The 18,391-nt window shown below is 44.3% G+C and overlaps 1 protein-coding gene across 1 annotated transcript in view; it reads left to right on the top strand.

Annotated features, from left to right (window-relative positions):
- The window catches only part of LOC123995794 (1-phosphatidylinositol 4,5-bisphosphate phosphodiesterase zeta-1-like), a 50,600-nt gene that overhangs the window by 12,116 nt on the left and 20,093 nt on the right, over window positions 1-18,391 (top strand). Inside the window, exon 4 of the mRNA XM_046299505.1 lies at window positions 5,571-5,726. Coding sequence (XP_046155461.1) covers window positions 5,571-5,726 — 156 coding nt within the window. The remainder of the gene's footprint in view (window positions 1-5,570; window positions 5,727-18,391) is intronic.

Here is an 18,391-nt window from a genome sequence, read left to right as displayed (position 1 = left end):
TTAACAGAAACTGAGTTTATTTAAGTCCAAACAAAAATAACATAATCCTCAATCCTTAACAGGAAATGTCCAAACGGGGATAACAGAAATCCTCTAGTAGTAGAGGGGAATTGCAGGATAAGCGGCAACCGACTGCAGGTCCCTTCGGGTAGGCGCGGGCCGTAGCTGACAGAGACACTTGCTCACACGCAGCATCTGATGATAGGCAAAACACGACAGGACGGAACAAGAACACAGTAAACAGCAAACAAGGATCCGACAAGGACAGAAGCAGAAACAGAGAGAGAAATAGAGACTTAATCAGAGGGCAAAATAGGGGACAGGTGTGAAAGAGTAAACGAGGTCGTTAGGAGAATGAGGAACAGCTGGGAGCAGGAACGGAACGATAGAGAGAGAGAGGGATAGAGAGAGGGAAAGAAACCTAATAAGACCAGCAGGGGGAAACGAATAGAAGAGAAAGCACAGGGACAAGACATGACAATATATGACAATACATGACAGTACCCCCCCACTCACCGAGCGCCTCCTGGCGCACTCGAGGAGGAACCCTGGCGGCAACGGAGGAAATCATCGATCAACGAACGGTCCAGCACGTCCCGAGATGGAACCCAACTCCTCTCCTCAGGACCGTACCCCTCCCAATCCACTAAGTACTGGTGACCACGTCCCCGAGAACGCATGTCCATAATCTTCCGGACCCTGTAGATAGGTGCGCCCTCGACAAGGACTGGGGGGGGAAGACGAACGGGGGCGCGAAGAAAAGGCTTGACACAGGAGACATGGAAGACTGGGTGGACGCGACGAAGATGTCGCGGAAGAAGAAGTCGCACTGCGACAGGATTAACGACCTGAGAAATACGGAACGGACCAATGAACCGCGGGGTCAACATGCGAGAAGCTGTCGTAAGGGGAAGGTTACGAGTGGAGAGCCATACTCTCTGACCGCGACAATACCTAGGACTCTTAGTCCTACGCTTATTAGCGGCTCTCACAGTCTGCGCCCTATAACGGCAAAGTGCAGACCTGACCCTCTTCCAGGTGCGCTCACAACGTTGGACAAAAGCCTGAGCGGAGGGAACGCTGGACTCGGCGAGCTGGGACGAGAACAGAGGGGGCTGGTACCCAAGGCTACTCTGAAAAGGAGATAGCCCGGTCGCAGACGAAGGAAGCGAGTTGTGAGAGTACTCTGCCCAGGGGAGCTGTTCTGCCCAAGATGCAGGGTTTCAAAAAGAAAGACTGCGTAAGATGCGACCAATAGTCTGATTGGCCCGTTCTGCTTGACCGTTAGACTGGGGATGAAAACCGGAAGAGAGACTGACGGAAGCCCCAATCAAACGACAAAACTCCCTCCAAAACTGAGACGTGAATTGCGGACCTCTGTCCGAAACGGCGTCTAACGGAAGGCCTTGAATTCTGAACACATTCTCAATGATGATTTGTGCCGTCTCTTTAGCGGAAGCTTAGCGAGGGGAATAAAATGAGCCGCCTTAGAGAACCTATCGACAACCGTTAGAATAACAGTCTTCCCCGCTGACGAAGGCAGACCGGTAATAAAGTCTAAGGCGATGTGAGACCATGGTCGAGAGGGAATGGAAAGCGGTCTGAGACGACCGGCAGGAGGAGAGTTACCTGACTTAGTCTGCGCGCAGTCCGAACAAGCAGCCACGAAACGGCGCGTGTCACGCTCCTGAGTAGGCCACCAAAACCGCTGGCGAATAGAAGCAAGCGTACCCCGAACACCGGGGTGGCCAGCTAACTTGGCAGAGTGAGCCCACTGAAGAACGGCCAGACGAGTAGAAACGGGAACGAAAAGAAGGTTACTAGGACAAGCGCGCGGCGACGGAGTGTGAGTGAGTGCTTGCTTTACCTGTCTCTCAATTCCCCAGACAGTCAACCCGACAACACGCCCCACAGGGAGAATCCCCTCGGGGTCGGTAGAGGCTACAGAAGAACTGAAGAGACGGGATAAAGCATCAGGCTTGGTGTTCTTAGTGCCCGGACGATAAGAAATCACGAACTCGAAACGAGCGAAAAACAACGCCCAACGAGCCTGACGCGCATTGAGTCGTTTGGCAGAACGGATGTACTCAAGGTTCTTATGGTCAGTCCAAACGACAAAAAGGAACGGTCGCCCCCTCCAACTCTGTCGCCATTCGCCTAGGGCTAAGCGGATGGCGAGCAGTTCGCGGTTTCCCACATCATAGTTACGTTCCGACGGCGACAGGCGATGAGAAAAATACGCGCAAGGATGGACCTTATCGTCAGAATGGGAGCGCTGGGACAGAATGGCTCCCACGCCCACCTCTGACGCGTCAACCTCAACAATAAATTGTTTAGTGATGTCAGGAGTAACAAGGATAGGAGCGGATGTAAAAACGCTTCTGGAGGAGATCAAAAGCTCACTGGGCGGAAACGGACCACTTAAAGCACGTCTTGACAGAAGTAAGAGCTGTGAGAGGAGCTGCCACTTGACCGAAATTACGAATGAAACGCCGATAGAAATTCGCGAAACCGAGAAAGCGCTGCAACTCGACACGTGACTTAGGGGCGGGCCAATCGCTGACAGCATGGACCTTAGCGGGATCCATCTGAATGCCTTCAGCGGAAATAACAGAACCGAGAAATGTGACGGAGGAGACATGAAAAGTGCACTTCTCAGCCTTCACATAAAGACAATTCTCTAAAAGGCGCTGGAGAACACGTCGAACGTGCTGAACATGAATCTGGAGTGACGGTGAAAAAATCAGGATATCGTCAAGGTAAACGAAAACAAAGATGTTCAGCATGTCTCTCAGTACATCATTCACTAATGCCTGAAAGACAGCTGGAGCATTAGCGAGACCGAACGGCAGAACCCGGTATTCAAAATGCCCTAACGGAGTGTTAAACGCCGTTTTCCACTCGTCCCCCTCCCTGATGCGCACGAGATGGTAAGCGTTACGAAGGTCCAACTTAGTAAAGAACCTGGCTCCCTGCAGAATCTCGAAGGCTGATGACATAAGGGGAAGCGGATAACAATTCTTAACCGTTATGTCATTCAGCCCTCGATAATCCACGCAGGGGCGCAGGGTACCGTCCTTTTTCTTAACAAAAAAACCCCCGCTCCGGCGGGAGAGGAAGAAGGCACAACGGTACCGGCGTCGAGAGCAACAGACAGATAATCTTCGAGAGCTTTACGTTCGGGAGCCGACAGAGAGTATAGTCTACCCCGGGGGGGAGTGGTCCCCGGAAGGAGATCAATACTACAATCATACGACCGGTGAGGAGGAAGGGAGGTGGCTCTGGACCGACTGAAGACCGTGCGCAGATCATGATATTCCTCCGGCACCCCTGTCAAATCACCAGGTTCCTCCTGTGAAGAGGGGACAGAAGAAACAGGAGGAATAGCAGACATTAAACATTTCACATGACAAGAAACGTTCCAGGATAGGATAGAATTACTAGACCAATTAATAGAAGGATTATGACACACTAGCCAGGGATGACCCAAAACAACAGGTGTAAAGGGTGAACGAAAAATCAAAAAAGAAATGGTCTCACTATGGTTACCAGATACTGTGAGGGTTAAAGGTAGTGTTTCACATAATATACTGGGGAGAGGACTACCATCCAAGGCGAACATGGCCGTGGGCTCCCCTAACTGTCTGAGAGGAATGTCATGTTCCCGAGCCCAGGCTTCGTCCATAAAACAGCCCTCAGCCCCAGAGTCTATCAAGGCACTGCAGGAAGCTGCCGAACCGGTCCAGCGTAGATGGACCGACAAGGTAGTACAGGATCTTGATGGAGAGACCTGAGTAGTAGCGCTCACCAGTAGCCCTCCGCTTACTGATGAGCTCTGGCTTTTACTGGACATGAAATGACAAAATGTCCAGCAGAACCGCAATAGAGACAGAGGCGGTTGGTGATTCTCCGTTCCCTCTCCTTAGTCGAGATGCGAATACCTCCCAGCTGCATGGGCTCAACACCTGAGCCAGTGGGGGGGAGATGGTAGTGATGCGGAGAGGGGGGACACTGTTAACGCGAGCTCTCTTCCACGAGCTCGGTGACGAAGATCTACCCGTCGTTCTATGCGGATGGCGAGTTCAATCAAAGAATCCACGCTGGAAGGAACCTCCCGGGAGAGATTCTCATCCATAACCTCAGCGTGGAGTCCCTCCAGAAAACGAGCGAGCAACGCCGGCTCGTTCCAGTCACTGGAGGCAGCAAGAGTGCGAAACTCTATAGAGTAATCCGTTATGGATCGATCACCTTGACATAGGGAAGCCAGGACCCTGGAAGCCTCCTTCCCAAAAACTGAACGATCAAAAACCTGTATCATCTCCTCTTTAAAGTTCTGATACTCGTTAGTACACTCAGCCCTTGCCTCCCAGATTGCCGTGCCCCACTCACGAGCCCGTCCAGTAAGGAGAGATATGACGTAGGCGATACGAGCACTACCCCTTGATTATGTGTTGGGCTGGAGAGAGAACACAATATCACACTGGGTGAGAAACGAGCGGCATTCAGTGGGCTGCCCAGAGTAACACGGTGGGTTATTAATTCTGGGTTCCGGAGACTCGGAAGCCCCGGAAGTAGCTGGTGGATCGAGACGGAGATTGTGAAACTGTCTTGAGAGGTCGGAGACCTGAGCGGCCAGGGTCTCAACGGCATGCCGAGCAGCAGACAATTCCTGCTCGTGTCTGCCGAGCATCGCTCCCTGGATCTCGACGGCTGAGTTGCGAGGATCCGTAGTCGCTGGGTCCATTCTTGGTCGGATCCTTCTGTTATGCAAGTGAGTGAGGACCCAAAAGCGACTTAACAGAAACTGAGTTTATTTAAGTCCAAACAAAAATAACATAATCCTCAATCCTTAACAGGAAATGTCCAAACGGGGATAACAGAAATCCTCTAGTAGTAGAGGGGAATTGCAGGATAAGCGGCAACCGACTGCAGGTCCCTTCGGGTAGGCGCGGGCCGTAGCTGACAGAGACACCTGCTCACACGCAGCATCTGATGATAGGCAAAACACGACAGGACGGAACAAGAACACAGTAAATAGCAAACAAGGATCCGACAAGGACAGAAGCAGAAACAGAGAGAGAAATAGAAAATAGGGGACAGGTGTGAAAGAGTAAACGAGGTCGTTAGGAGAATGAGGAACAGCTGGGAGCAGGAACGGAACGATAGAGAGAGAGAGGGATAGAGAGAGGGAAAGAAACCTAATAAGACCAGCAGGGGGAAACGAATAGAAGAGAAAGCACAGGGACAAGACATGACAATATATGACAATACATGACAAGAACGTTGCCTCAGGGTTCTACTGTACTGCTTGGTGTGTTGTTTGCAAATTCTAATTCACTGTCTACTATCACTAATAGAGGGTGTTATTCACTGAAGGGGAGATGGGCCTCTTTGATTCTGGTTGCTTGGCAATGGGAAACGTGTTTATATTTTTAGAACGTGTGTGTGAGACTCCTTTGTGAATTGAACCCAAACCCGAGTCACACAGGACCTCCACTGCTGGTATGGTTATCTTGTGTCTTGTGTCTTGCTGGCATGACAGACCCTTGAGAGAGACTATTCTGTGCCAGGTGTCTCCGTACCCAGTGATCCTGTCCCTGGAGAATCACTGTACCCCGACTCAGCAGGATGTCATGGCCCAGTACCTCACCTCCATCCTGGGGGAAAAACTGCTGGCCACCAGCCTGGACCTCACCAATCAGCCTGGACAACTACCCAGCCCCAACGTAAACAGTACATTTACATTAGAGTCATTTAGCAGACGCTCTTATCCAGAGCGACTTACAGGAGCAATTAGGTTTAAATACCTTTACATATTTTTCACATAGTCGGCTCTGGGATTTAAACCAGTGACCTTTCAGTTACTGACTCAACGTTCTTTAATCGCTAGGTTACCTGCCACCCGCATCAGTGTCAGTATACCTCAGTATAGCTAGAACAGCTGACATTTGTTTACAAACTTAGTGGAAGTTATAAGATTCCCGATTTTCAAATATTAGTAAATCAACTTAAACATAGAATATACCGCAAGCTACGTCATCTTCACAACTTAAACGTAGAACATAACCGATCCTACCGCAAGCTACGTCATCTTCACAACTTAAACGTAGAACATAGCTTTTGGATTACATTCATTATTGTGCCTCTCAGTTTGTGCTGTTGAAGCTCCGACAGAGGAGATGTTATGTGGACTGGATCAATAATGTCCATGCTGAGTTTGTACTGTTGAAGCTCCGACAGAGGAGATGTTATGTGGACTGGATCAATAATGTCCATGCTCAGTTTGTGTTGTTGAAGCTCCGGCAGAGGAGATGTTATGTGGACTGGATCAATAATGTCCCTTCTCTTTGTGAACTCTGCCAAAGCTGAACTCTGTCAGATGGAACTGAAACTTGTTCAGTAAGTGTAGAAGGTGTCGTAAGCTTGTGCCTGAACTCACAAGATATATATGCCCCTGGTCTGACTGAGGGACTTTTTCTCCACTGAGGAAAGAGAAACAGAGTTTATATGACGCGGCTCATTGCAGATTGCAGGACAGAAGACAGATACATTTAGTGCTCGATTCAATCAGATCCGCTTTAAGCAACAACCACATGGCGATTGTTTTGGTGATGTCAGAGGCGGAACTGCGTCGGAGCTGTCAAATCCACAAGTGGCTCCTGGCATCATACGGAGTCGCGTGAACAGAAATCCCATACAGCCTTGTTCACAAGTTGGAACAGTGAAATGTGAGATGTGATCTACACCTCTGTTAAGATGATAGAAACATTCATTAATTAGATTAATGATTTAATGATTTAATAATAATGAGCCTAATATTAGTTTCTGTATTCTTACACTTTCTCCTTCTGAACGGCTAACGTGAGTGGGGACGGGTATGGCTTCGTGACAGCGATCGATTTGACGGCTCCAGCTCAGTTCCACCTCCGACACCACCAAAAAACATCAGCCTTTCCCGGTGTCTGCTTTTTGCCGGGTTAACGTTTGATCTGATTGAATCTAATTCCTTAGATGAGATCCTCTGGGCTGTCCAATCTCACACTCCATCCGGGGAAATCAATGGATGGGATCGTCTGAAAAGGTCTACCGCATGAACAGCGTTTAAATAGTTCAGTTGTCCCAAATGGAACCCTGGTCTAAAGTAGTGCACTATATAGGGAATAGGGTTCTATAGGGCTCTGGTCTAAAGTAGTGCACTATATAGGGAATAGGGTTCTATAGGGCTCTGGTCTAAAGTAGTGCACTATATAGGGAATAGGGTTCTATAGGGCCCTGGTCTAAAGTAGTGCACTATATTGTAACGGCGTTCTTCGTTTGTAGAAAGAGAGTCGGACAGAAATGCAGCGTGGTGGTTACTCATGACTTTAATGAAAAAAGCGACACATGAAATAACTTATAGATACAAAAACAACAAACGGAACGTGAAACCTATTACAGCCTATCTGGTGAAACAACACAGAGACAGGAACAATCATCCACGAAATACACAGTGAAACCAGGCTACCTAAATACGGTTCCCCATCAGAGACAACGAGAATCACCTGACTCTGATTGAGAACCGCCTCAGGCAGACAAGCCCATACAACACCCCTACTCAGCCGCAATCCCAATAACTACAAAACCCCAATACTAAATACAACAAAACAAACCCATGTCACACCCTGGCCTGACCAAACAATCAATGAAAACACAAAACACTAAGACCAAGGCGTGACATATATAGGGAATAGGGTTCTATAGGGCTCTGGTCTAAAGTAGTGCACTATATAGGGAATACACCTGCATTGCTTTTACACCTGCATTGTTTGCTGTTTGGGGTTTTAGGCTGGGTTTCTGTACAGCACTTTGAGATATCAGCTGATGTACGAAGGGCTATATAAATACATTTGATTTGATTTGAATAGGGTTCAAGGGCCCTGGTCTGAAAGTCTGATACTAATAGGGAATGGGGTTCTATAGGGCTCTGGTCTAAAGTAGGTAGGAATGAGACTGCACTATATAGGGAATAGGGTTCTATGATGACTGTCTGGGGTAGGAAGACTAGTGCTGGTGATGACTGTCTATATAGGAATGAGAGTACCATAGGGCTTGCTCTGGTGTCTAAAGCAGTGCACTGTATAGCTCTGGATAAGAGTGTCTGCTAAATGACTTAAATGTAAATGTAAATGTAAAGTAGTGCACTATACAGGGAATAGGGTTCTATAGGGCCCTGGTCTAAAGTAGTTCACTATATAGGGAATAGAGTACCATAGGGCTCTGGTCTAAAGCAGTGCACTGTATAGGGAATAGAGTACCATTTGGGATGCATATTTAGATTTCCTCACATTCCCCTGCCGGCAGTTCGTTCATCTGTGGAATAGACTGCCTCTATTTGAACCCTGCTGGTGATGACTGTCTGATAGGGTAGGAATGAGACTGGCACAGGCTGCTTGCTGGTGATGACTGTCTGATAGGGTAGGAATGAGACTGGCACAGGCTGCTTGCTGGTGATGACTATCTGATAGGGTAGGAATGAGACTGGCACAGGCTGCTTGCTGGTGATGACTGTCTGATTAGAGGACAGAGGTTTTGCATGTGTGTGCGTGTTTTGTGCGTGCGTGTTTGTGTGTGTTTATGTGTGTGTATATGTTTGTGTGTGTTTGTGCGTGTTTATATGTGTGTGTGTGTTATATAGATTTATTTAAACAAGTTATAGATGGTTATTATACATGACTGTGTGAGAATATGATTTGATGTACATATCAATCATACATTTTTACATCTTTTGAGGAATATTTAATAATATAATTAAGTGGCACAAGTTTGAATGGGTGTAGAGCTTGATTTGAATTGAGTTCTCAGCCCCTACTCATACACGGTCACTCAGTCGTCATGTGATCTTAGATGAGCCGTACTTCTAGTGACAGACAGTCATGTACGGAAAGCCAGTCCTAGCATATGTGGTGTCACAAAATACAGTCGTGGCCAACATGTTTGAGAATGACACAAATATAAATTTTCACAAAGTTTGCTGCTTCAGTGTCTTTAGATATTATTGTCAGATGTTACTATGGAATACTGAAGTATAATTACAAGCATTTCATTAGTGTCAAATGCTTTTATTGACAATTACATGAAGTTGATGCAAAGAGTCCATATTTGCAGTGTTGACCCTTCTTTTTCAAGACCTTTGCAATCCGTCCTGGCATGCTGTCAATTAACTTCTGGGCCACATTCTGACTGATGGCAGCCCATTCTTGTATAATCAATGCTTGGAGTTTGTCCGAATTTGCGGGTTTTTGTTTGTCCACCCGCCTCTTGGGGATTGACCACAAGTTCTCAATGGGATTAAGGTCTGGGGAGTTTCCTGGTCATGGACCCAAAATATATATTGTTTTGTTCCCCGAGCCACTTAGTTATCACTTTTGCCTTATAACAAGGTGCTCCATCATGCTGGAAAAGGCATTGTTCGTCACCAAACTGTTCCAGGATGGTTGGGAGAAGTTGCTCTCGGAGGATGTGTTGGTAGCATTCTTTAGTCATGGCTGTGTTCTTAGGCAAAAATGGTTAGCATCTCAGGATGCTTTACTGTTGGCATGACATGGTAGCGCTCACCTTGTCTTCTCCGGACAAGCTTTACGGATGCCCCAAACAATCGGATCGGGGATTCATCAGAGAAAATTACTTTACCCTAGTCCTCAGCAGTCCAATCCCTGTACCTTTTGCAGAATATCAGTCTGTCACTGATGTTTTTCCTGGAGAAAAGTGGCTTCTTTGCTGCCCTTCTTGACACCAAGCCATCCTCCAGAAGTCTTCACCTCACTGTGCGTACAGATGCACTCACACCTGCCTGCTGCCATTCCTGAGCAAGCTCTGTACTGGTGGTGCCCCGATCCCGCAGCTGAATCAACTTTAGGAGACGGTCCTGGAGCTTGCTGAACTTTCTTGGGCGCCCTGAAGCCTTCTTCACAACAATTGAACCGCTCTCCTTGAAGTTCTTGATGATCCGATAAATGGTTGATTTAGGTGCAATCTTACTGACAGCAATATCCTTGCCTGTGAAGCCCTTTTTGTGCAAAGCAATGATGACGGCACGTGTTTCCTTTTAGGTAACCATGGCTGACAGAGGAAGAACAATGATTACAAGCACCACCCTCCTTTTGAAGCTTCCAGTCTGTTATTCGAACTCAATCAGCATGACAGAGTGATCTCTAGCCTTGTTCTCGTCAACCCCCCGACATGTGTTAATGAGAGAATCACTGACATGATGTCAGCTAGTCCTGTTGTTAATGAGAGAATCACGGGACTACCCATACATAGAATGTCAGCTAAGTCCTGTTGTGCATATATTATATTATTATTATTAGTCCAGGGCTAGAATGCAGTGAAAATGTTTTTGGGGGGGATTCAGTTCATTTGCATGGCAAAGAGGGACTTCAATTAATCTGATCACTGTTCATAGCATTCTGGAGTATATGCAAATTGCCATCATACAAACTGAGGCAGCAGACTTTGTGAAAATTTATATTTGTGTCATTCTCAAAACTTTTGGCCACGACTGTATATACTATTATTACACACAAATGATCATGTTACTAAATCACTCTGCCTCACATGAAATGCAGTCAAAACGAGTATAACTCATCTAACTAACTCATCTGACTAACTCAACTAACTAACTCATCTAACTAACTCATCTAACTGTAAGTAGCTCTGGATGAGTGTCTGCTGAATGACTGAAAGGTGAAATATAGCCTGCATGATAGCTGCTCTATGGTATAGTACTAATAGTAATAGTAGTAGTAATAATAATTATAATACTAATAGTAATACTAATGGTAATACTAATAGTAATACAAATAATAATACTAATAGTAATAATAATTATAATACTAATAGTAATACTAATGGTAATAATAATATGAATAGTAATACTAATAGTAATAATAATTATAATACTAATAGTAATACTAATAGTAATAATAATTATAATACTAATAGTAATAATAATATGAATAGTAATACTAATAGTAATAATAATTATAATACTAATAGTAATAATAATAATAATACTAATAGTAATAATAATTATAAGACTAATAGTAATAATAATTATAATAGTAATAATAATTATAATACTAATAGTAATAATAATAATAATACTAATAGTAATAATAATTATAAGACTAATAGTAATAATAATTATAATAGTAATAATAATTATAAGACTAATAGTAATAATAATTATAATAGTAATAATAATTATAATACTAATAGTAATAATAATAATAATACTAATAGTAATAATAATTATAATACTAATAGTAATAATAATTATAATACTAATAGTAATAATAATTATAATACTAATAGTAATAATAATGATAATACTAATAGTAATAATGATAATAATACTAATAGCAATAATAATTATAATACTAATAGTAATACTAATAGTAATAATAATTATAATACTAATAGTAATAATAATTATAATACTAATAGTAATACTAATAATAATTATAATACTAATAGTAATACTAATAGTAATAATATTGTTAATACTAATAGTAATACTAATTATAATACTAATAGTAATAATAATTATAATACTAATAGTAATAATAATAATAATACTAATAGCAATAATAATTATAATACTAATAGTAATAGTACTAATAGTAATTATAATACTAATAGTAATAGTAATAATAATTATAATACTAATAATAATAATACTAATACTACTAGTAATAACAGTAATAATACTAATACTAATAGTAATAATAATTATAATACTAATACTAATAATAATAGTAATAGTAATAATAATAGTAATAACAGTAATAATACTAATAGTAATACCAATAGTAATAATAATTATAATACTAATACTAATACTAATAGTAATAATAATAATAATACTAATAGTAATACTAATAATAATACTAATAGTAATACTAATAATAATACTAATAGTAATAATAATATGAATACTAATAGTAATAATAATAATACTAATAGTAATAATAATTATAATACTAATAGTAATACTAATAATAATACTAATAGTAATACTAATAATAATACTAATAGTAATAATAATGATAATACTAATAGTAATAATGATAATAATACTAATAGCAATAATAATTATAATACTAATAGTAATACTTATAGTAATAGTGATACTAATAGTAATAATAATAGTAATACTAATAGTAATCATAATTATAATACTAATAGTAATAATACTAATAGTAATACTTATAGTAATAGTAATACTACTAGTAATAACAGTAATAATACTAATAGTAATAGTAATACTAATAGTAATACTAATTATAATAATAATACTAATAGTAATAACAGTAGTAATACTTATAGTAATAGTAATACTAATAGTAATAACAGTAATAATACTAATAGTAATAGTAATTATAATACTAATAGTAATAGTAATACTAATAGTAATAATGGTAATAGTAATAATAGTAATAATACTAATAGTAATACTAATAGTAATTTAGTAGGTGCTTATGTTTGTCCTGTTCCACACATGTATACAAGTGTGTGAACAAGATTTTTTTTGTTTTCTTCACCCTCGGAGAGTGGGGTCAAGGCCGACTTCCCCTGAGACCATATTATCTTATTAACAGCGCCTTCAGAATGTATTCACACCGCTTGACTTTTTTCCACATTTTGTCACGTTACAGCCATATTCTAAAACATTAAATTAATAAAAAATCATCAGCAATCTACACACAATACTGAATAATGAGTAAAAACGTTTTTTAAAATATATTTTAGCAAATGTATAAAATAAAATAAAAAACAGAAATGCCTTATTTGCATAAGTATTCAGACCCTTTACTATGAGACTCGAAATTGAGCTCAGGTGCATCCTGTTTCCATTGATCATCCTTGAGATGTTTCTTCAACTTGATTCGAGTCCACCTGTGGTAAAGGAAATTGATTGGACATGATTTGGAAAGACATACACCTATCAAAATAAGGTCACATGGTTGACAGTGCATTTCAGAGTAAAAACCAAGCCATGAGGTCAAAGGAATTGTCCGTAGAGCTCCGAGACAGGATAGTGTTGAGGCACAGATCTGGGGAAGGTTACCAAAAATGATGGGAGAACCTGGAGAACCTTCCAGAAGAACAACCATCTCTGGAGCACTCCACCAATCAGGCATTTATGGTAGAGTGTCCACACGGAAGCCACTCCTCAGTAAAAGGCACATGACAGCCCGCTTGGAGTTTGTCAAAAGCACCTAAAGACTCTCAGACCATGAGAAACAAGATTCTCTGGTCTGATGAAACCAAGATTGAACTCTTTGGCCGAAATGCCAAGTGTCATGTCTGGAGGAAGCCTGGCACCATCCCTACAGTGAAGCATGATGGTGGCAGCAACATGGTGTGGGGATGTTTTTCAGTGGCAGGGACTGGGAGACTAGTCAGGATCGAGGCAAAGATGAACGGAGCAAAGTACAGAGAGATCCTTGATGAAAACCTGCTCCAGAGCGCTCAGGACCTCAGACTGGGGCGAAGGTTCACCTTCCAACAGGACAACGACCCTAAGCACACAACCAAAACAATGCAGGAGTGACTTCAGGACAAGTCTCTGAATGTCCTTGAGTGACCCAACCAGAGCCCGGATTTGAACCCGATCTAACATCTCTGGAGAGACCTGGAAATAGCTGTGCAGCGACGCTCCCCATCCAACCTGACAGAGCTTGAGAGGATCTGCAGAGAAGAATGCGAGAAACTCCCCAAATACAGGTGTTTCATACCCCAAAAATACTTGAGCCTGTAATCTCTGCCAAACGGGCTTCAACAAAATACTGAGTAAAGGGTCTGAATACTTATGTAAACATTTCTAAAAACCTGTTTTAGCTTTGTCATGATGGGGTATTGTGATGTCATTATGGGGTATTGTGATGTCATGATGGGGTATTGTGATGTCATTGTGGGGTATTGTGATGTCATTATGGGGTATTGTGATGTCATTATGGGGTATTGTGATGTCATGATGGGGTATTGTGATGTCATTATGGGGTATTGTGTGTAGATTAATGAGGGGGTAAAAAAAACGGTTTAATATATCTTTGAATAAGGCTGTAAAATAACAAAATGTGGAAAAAGTAAAATTATTTTCAAAGGCACTGTCATGTTGCCTATGCCGCTCTGTACCATCACTCATTCATATATCTTTATGTACATATTCTTTATCCCTTTACACTTATGTGTATAAGGTAGTCGTTTTGGAATTGTTAGCGAGATCACTCGTTGGTTATTACTGCATTGTCGGAACTAGAAACACAAGCATTTCGCTACACTCGCATTAACATCTGATAACCATGTGTAATGTGACAAATAAAATTTGATTTGATTTGAGAATGTTTGAGGAAGGATTGTCAGAAGTAACCACATGGATTTTAAAGGTATCAAATTCTAAGTGAAAGGTATGTGAGGCTATTTACTGGTGGAGAAGATTCCACTATCCCCATTTGTATTGATTTCGGCTCTGGATGCTTTTAAGGATATAATATATTTTCAGTTCCGCCCTGCCGTTGTTTGTATATGATTATGGAACCAAGATGGCTTTTGAAAAATACCAAACCACCGTTTCTTAACTCTCAACACATTGCTGCTCATCAAGTGAAACCAGAGTTCTGTGATATTGACTTTGATTTTAAAACATATAAGTGATTTAACATCCGGTGCTGTTGGTTCCCATTCTACCATCTCTACGTGTGTGTTGTTGACTGACTGTGTGGAGCAATATGAACTCAATGATTTATACATAATATTTGACTTAATACTATTGGTAAGAAAATGGGACACCATTATAAACCCTGTATTGACAAAGACATTCAACAATGGGCGTGGCAGAAAGATTTATCCACAGTATTAAGTAAAGTTAATAATATATAATAATATATAATATGCTATTTAGCAGATGCTTTTATCCAAAGCGACTTACAGTCATGTGTGCATATATTTTACATACGGGTGGTCCTGGGAATTAAACCCACTATCTTGCTGTTGCTCCTAAAGTTATTTGTTTTTCCTAAAGTTTAATAGATTATAAGTAATTATATTTATGTCTTGAAGTGTTGTGAGGTGTTATTTAAAAAAAAAAAGTGAGATGTTTTCCTGCCCCCCCACTAGAAACACATCTCTACCTGCCCCCCCACTAGAAATACATCTCTACCTGTCCCCCCCCACACCCTCCCACTAGAAACACATCTCTACCTGCCCCCCACACCCTCCCACTAGAAACACATCTCTACCTGCCCCCACACCCTCCCACTAGAAACACATCTCTACCTGCCCCCCACACCCTCCCACTAGAAACACATCTCTACCTGCCCCCCACACACTCCCACTAGAAACACATCTCTACCTGCCCCCCACACCCTCCCACTAGAAACACATCTCTACCTGCCCCCCACACCCTCCCACTAGAAACACATCTCTACCTGCCCCCCACACCCTCGCACTAGAAACACATCTCTACCTGCCCCCCACACCCTCCCACTAGAAACACATCTCTACCTGCCCCCCCCCCCCCACACCCTCCCAATAGAAACACATCTCTACCTGCCCACCCACTAGAAACACATCTCTACCTGCCCCCCACTAGAAACACATCTCCACCTGCCCCCCCCCCCCCACACCCTCCCACTAGAAACACATCTCCACCTGGCCCCCACACCCTCCCACTAGAAACACATTTCTACCTGCCCCCCACACCCTCCCACTAGAAACACATCTCTACCTGCCCCGCCACTAGAAACACATCTCCACCTGCCCCCCCCCCCCCCACACCCTCCCATTAGAAACACATCTCCACCTGCCCCCCCCACACCCTCCCACTAGAAACACATCTCTACCTGCCCCCCACACTCTCCACCCCAGAAACACATCTCTACCTGCCCCCCCCACACCCTCCCACTAGAAACACATCTCTACCTGCCCCCGCCACACCCTCCCACTAGAAACACATCTCTACCTGCCCTCCCACACTCTCCACCCCAGAAACACATCTCTACCTGCCCCCACAGCCTCCCACTAGAAACACATCTCTACCTGCCCCCCACACCCTCCCACTAGAAAAACATCTCTACCTGCCCCCTCCCCACTAGAAACACATCTCTACCTATCCCCCCACACCCTCCCACTAGAAACACATCTCTACCTGCCCCCCACACCCTCCCACTAGAAACACATCTCCACCTGCCCCCCACACCCTCCCACTAGAAACACATCTCTACCTACCCTCCCACTAGAAACACATCTCTACCTGCCCCCCACACCCTCCCACTAGAAACACATCTCTACCTGCCCCCTCCCCCACACCCTCCCACTAGAAACACATCTCTACCTGCCCCCCCACACCCTCCCACTAGAAACACATCTCTACCTGCCCCCTCCCCCACACCCTCCCACTAGAAACACATCTCTATCTGCCCCCCACACCCTCCCACTAGAAATACATCTCTACCCCCCCCCCCACATCCTCCCACTAGAAACACATCTCTACCTGCCCCCACACCCTCCCACTAGAAACACATCTCTACCTGCCCCCCCCACACCCTCCCACTAGAAACACATCTCTACCTGCCCCCCACACCCTCCCACTAGAAATACATCTCTACCTGCCCCCCCACATCCTCCCACTAGAAACACATCTCTACCTGCCCCCCACATCCTCCCACTATAAACACATCTCTACCTGCCCCCCACACCCTCCCACTAGAAACACATCTCTACCTGCCCCCCCACACCCTCCCACTAGAAACACATCACTACCTGCCCCCCACATCCTCCCACTAGAAACACATCTCTACCTGCCCCCCCCCCCACACCCTCCCACTAGAAACACATCTCTACCTGCCCCCCACACCCTCCCACTAGAAACACATCTCTACCTGCCCCCCACACCCTCTCACTAGAAACACATCTCTACCTGCCCCCCACACCCTCCCACTAGAAACACATCTCTACCTGCCCCCCACACCCTCCCATTAGAAACACATCACTACCTGCCCCCCACACCCTCCCACTAGAAACACATCTCTACCTGCCCCCCCCACACCCTCCCACTAGAAACACATCTCTACCTGCCCCCCCCCCCCACACCCTCCCACTAGAAACACATCTCTACCTGCCCCCACACCCTCCCACTAGAAACACATCTCTACCTGCACCCCCACACCCTCCCACTAGAAACACGTCCCCCCCACACCCTCCCACTAGAAACACATCTCTACCTGCCCCCCACACCCTCCCACTAGAAACACATCTTTACCTGTCCCCCCACACCCTCCCACTAGAAACACATCTCTACCTGCCCCCCACACCCTCCCACTAGAAACACATCTCTACCTGCCCCCCCCCCCCCACATCCTCCCACTAGAAACACATCTCTACCTGCCCCCCACACCCTCCCACTAGAAACACATCTCTACCTGCCCCCCACACCCTCCCACTAGAAACACATCTCTACCTGTCCCCCCACACCCTCCCACTAGAAACACATCTCTACCTGCCCCCGCCACACCCTCCCACTAGAAACACATCTCTACCTGCCCCCCACATCCTCCCACTAGAAACACATCTCTACCTGCCCCCCACATCCTCCCACTAGAAACACATCTCTATCTGCCCCCCACACCCTCCCACTAGAAACACATCTCTACCTGCCCCCCATACCCTCCCACTAGAAACACATCTCTACCTGCCCCCCCACACCCTCCCACTAGAAACACATCTCTACCTGCCCCCCACACCCTCCCACTAGAAACACATCTCTACCTGCCCCCACACCCTCCCACTAGAACCACATCTCTACCTGCCCCCCACACCCTCCCACTAGAAACACATCTCAACCTGCCCCCCCCCCACACCCTCCCACTAGAAACACATCTCAACCTGCCCCCCATACCCTCCCACTAGAAACACATCTCTACCTGCCCCCCCCACACCCTCCCACTAGAAACACATCTCTACCTGCCCCCCCCCCCCCCCACACCCTCCCACTAGAAACACATCACTACCTGCCCCCCCCCCACCCCCCACTCCCTCCCAATAATAAGGAGCCATTTTCAGACCTTCATAGTTTAGTTAGTAGACTTGATGTTACGGTGGGTAATGAAGAAAAAAGAAAGAAACAAGTAAATATAACAGAATGTAAACAGTCAAATAGACACCTGTAGCTGCAGGAGCACTAGCTCTTAATCTATTGGCCGAATTATTTATCAGAAAAATGGTTTATATGTCCCACAGGTTTGTTTATTTTATTTCACCTTTATTTAACCAGGTAGGCCAGTTGAGAACAAGTTATAATTTACAATTGCTACCTGTCCAAGATAAAGCAAAGCAGTTCGACACATACAAC

Source organism: Oncorhynchus gorbuscha, linkage group LG01, assembly GCF_021184085.1.
Source record: "Oncorhynchus gorbuscha isolate QuinsamMale2020 ecotype Even-year linkage group LG01, OgorEven_v1.0, whole genome shotgun sequence".
In the NCBI taxonomy this organism is placed as follows: Eukaryota; Metazoa; Chordata; class Actinopteri; order Salmoniformes; family Salmonidae; genus Oncorhynchus; species Oncorhynchus gorbuscha.
This window is presented reverse-complemented; position numbering and strand designations above follow the sequence as displayed.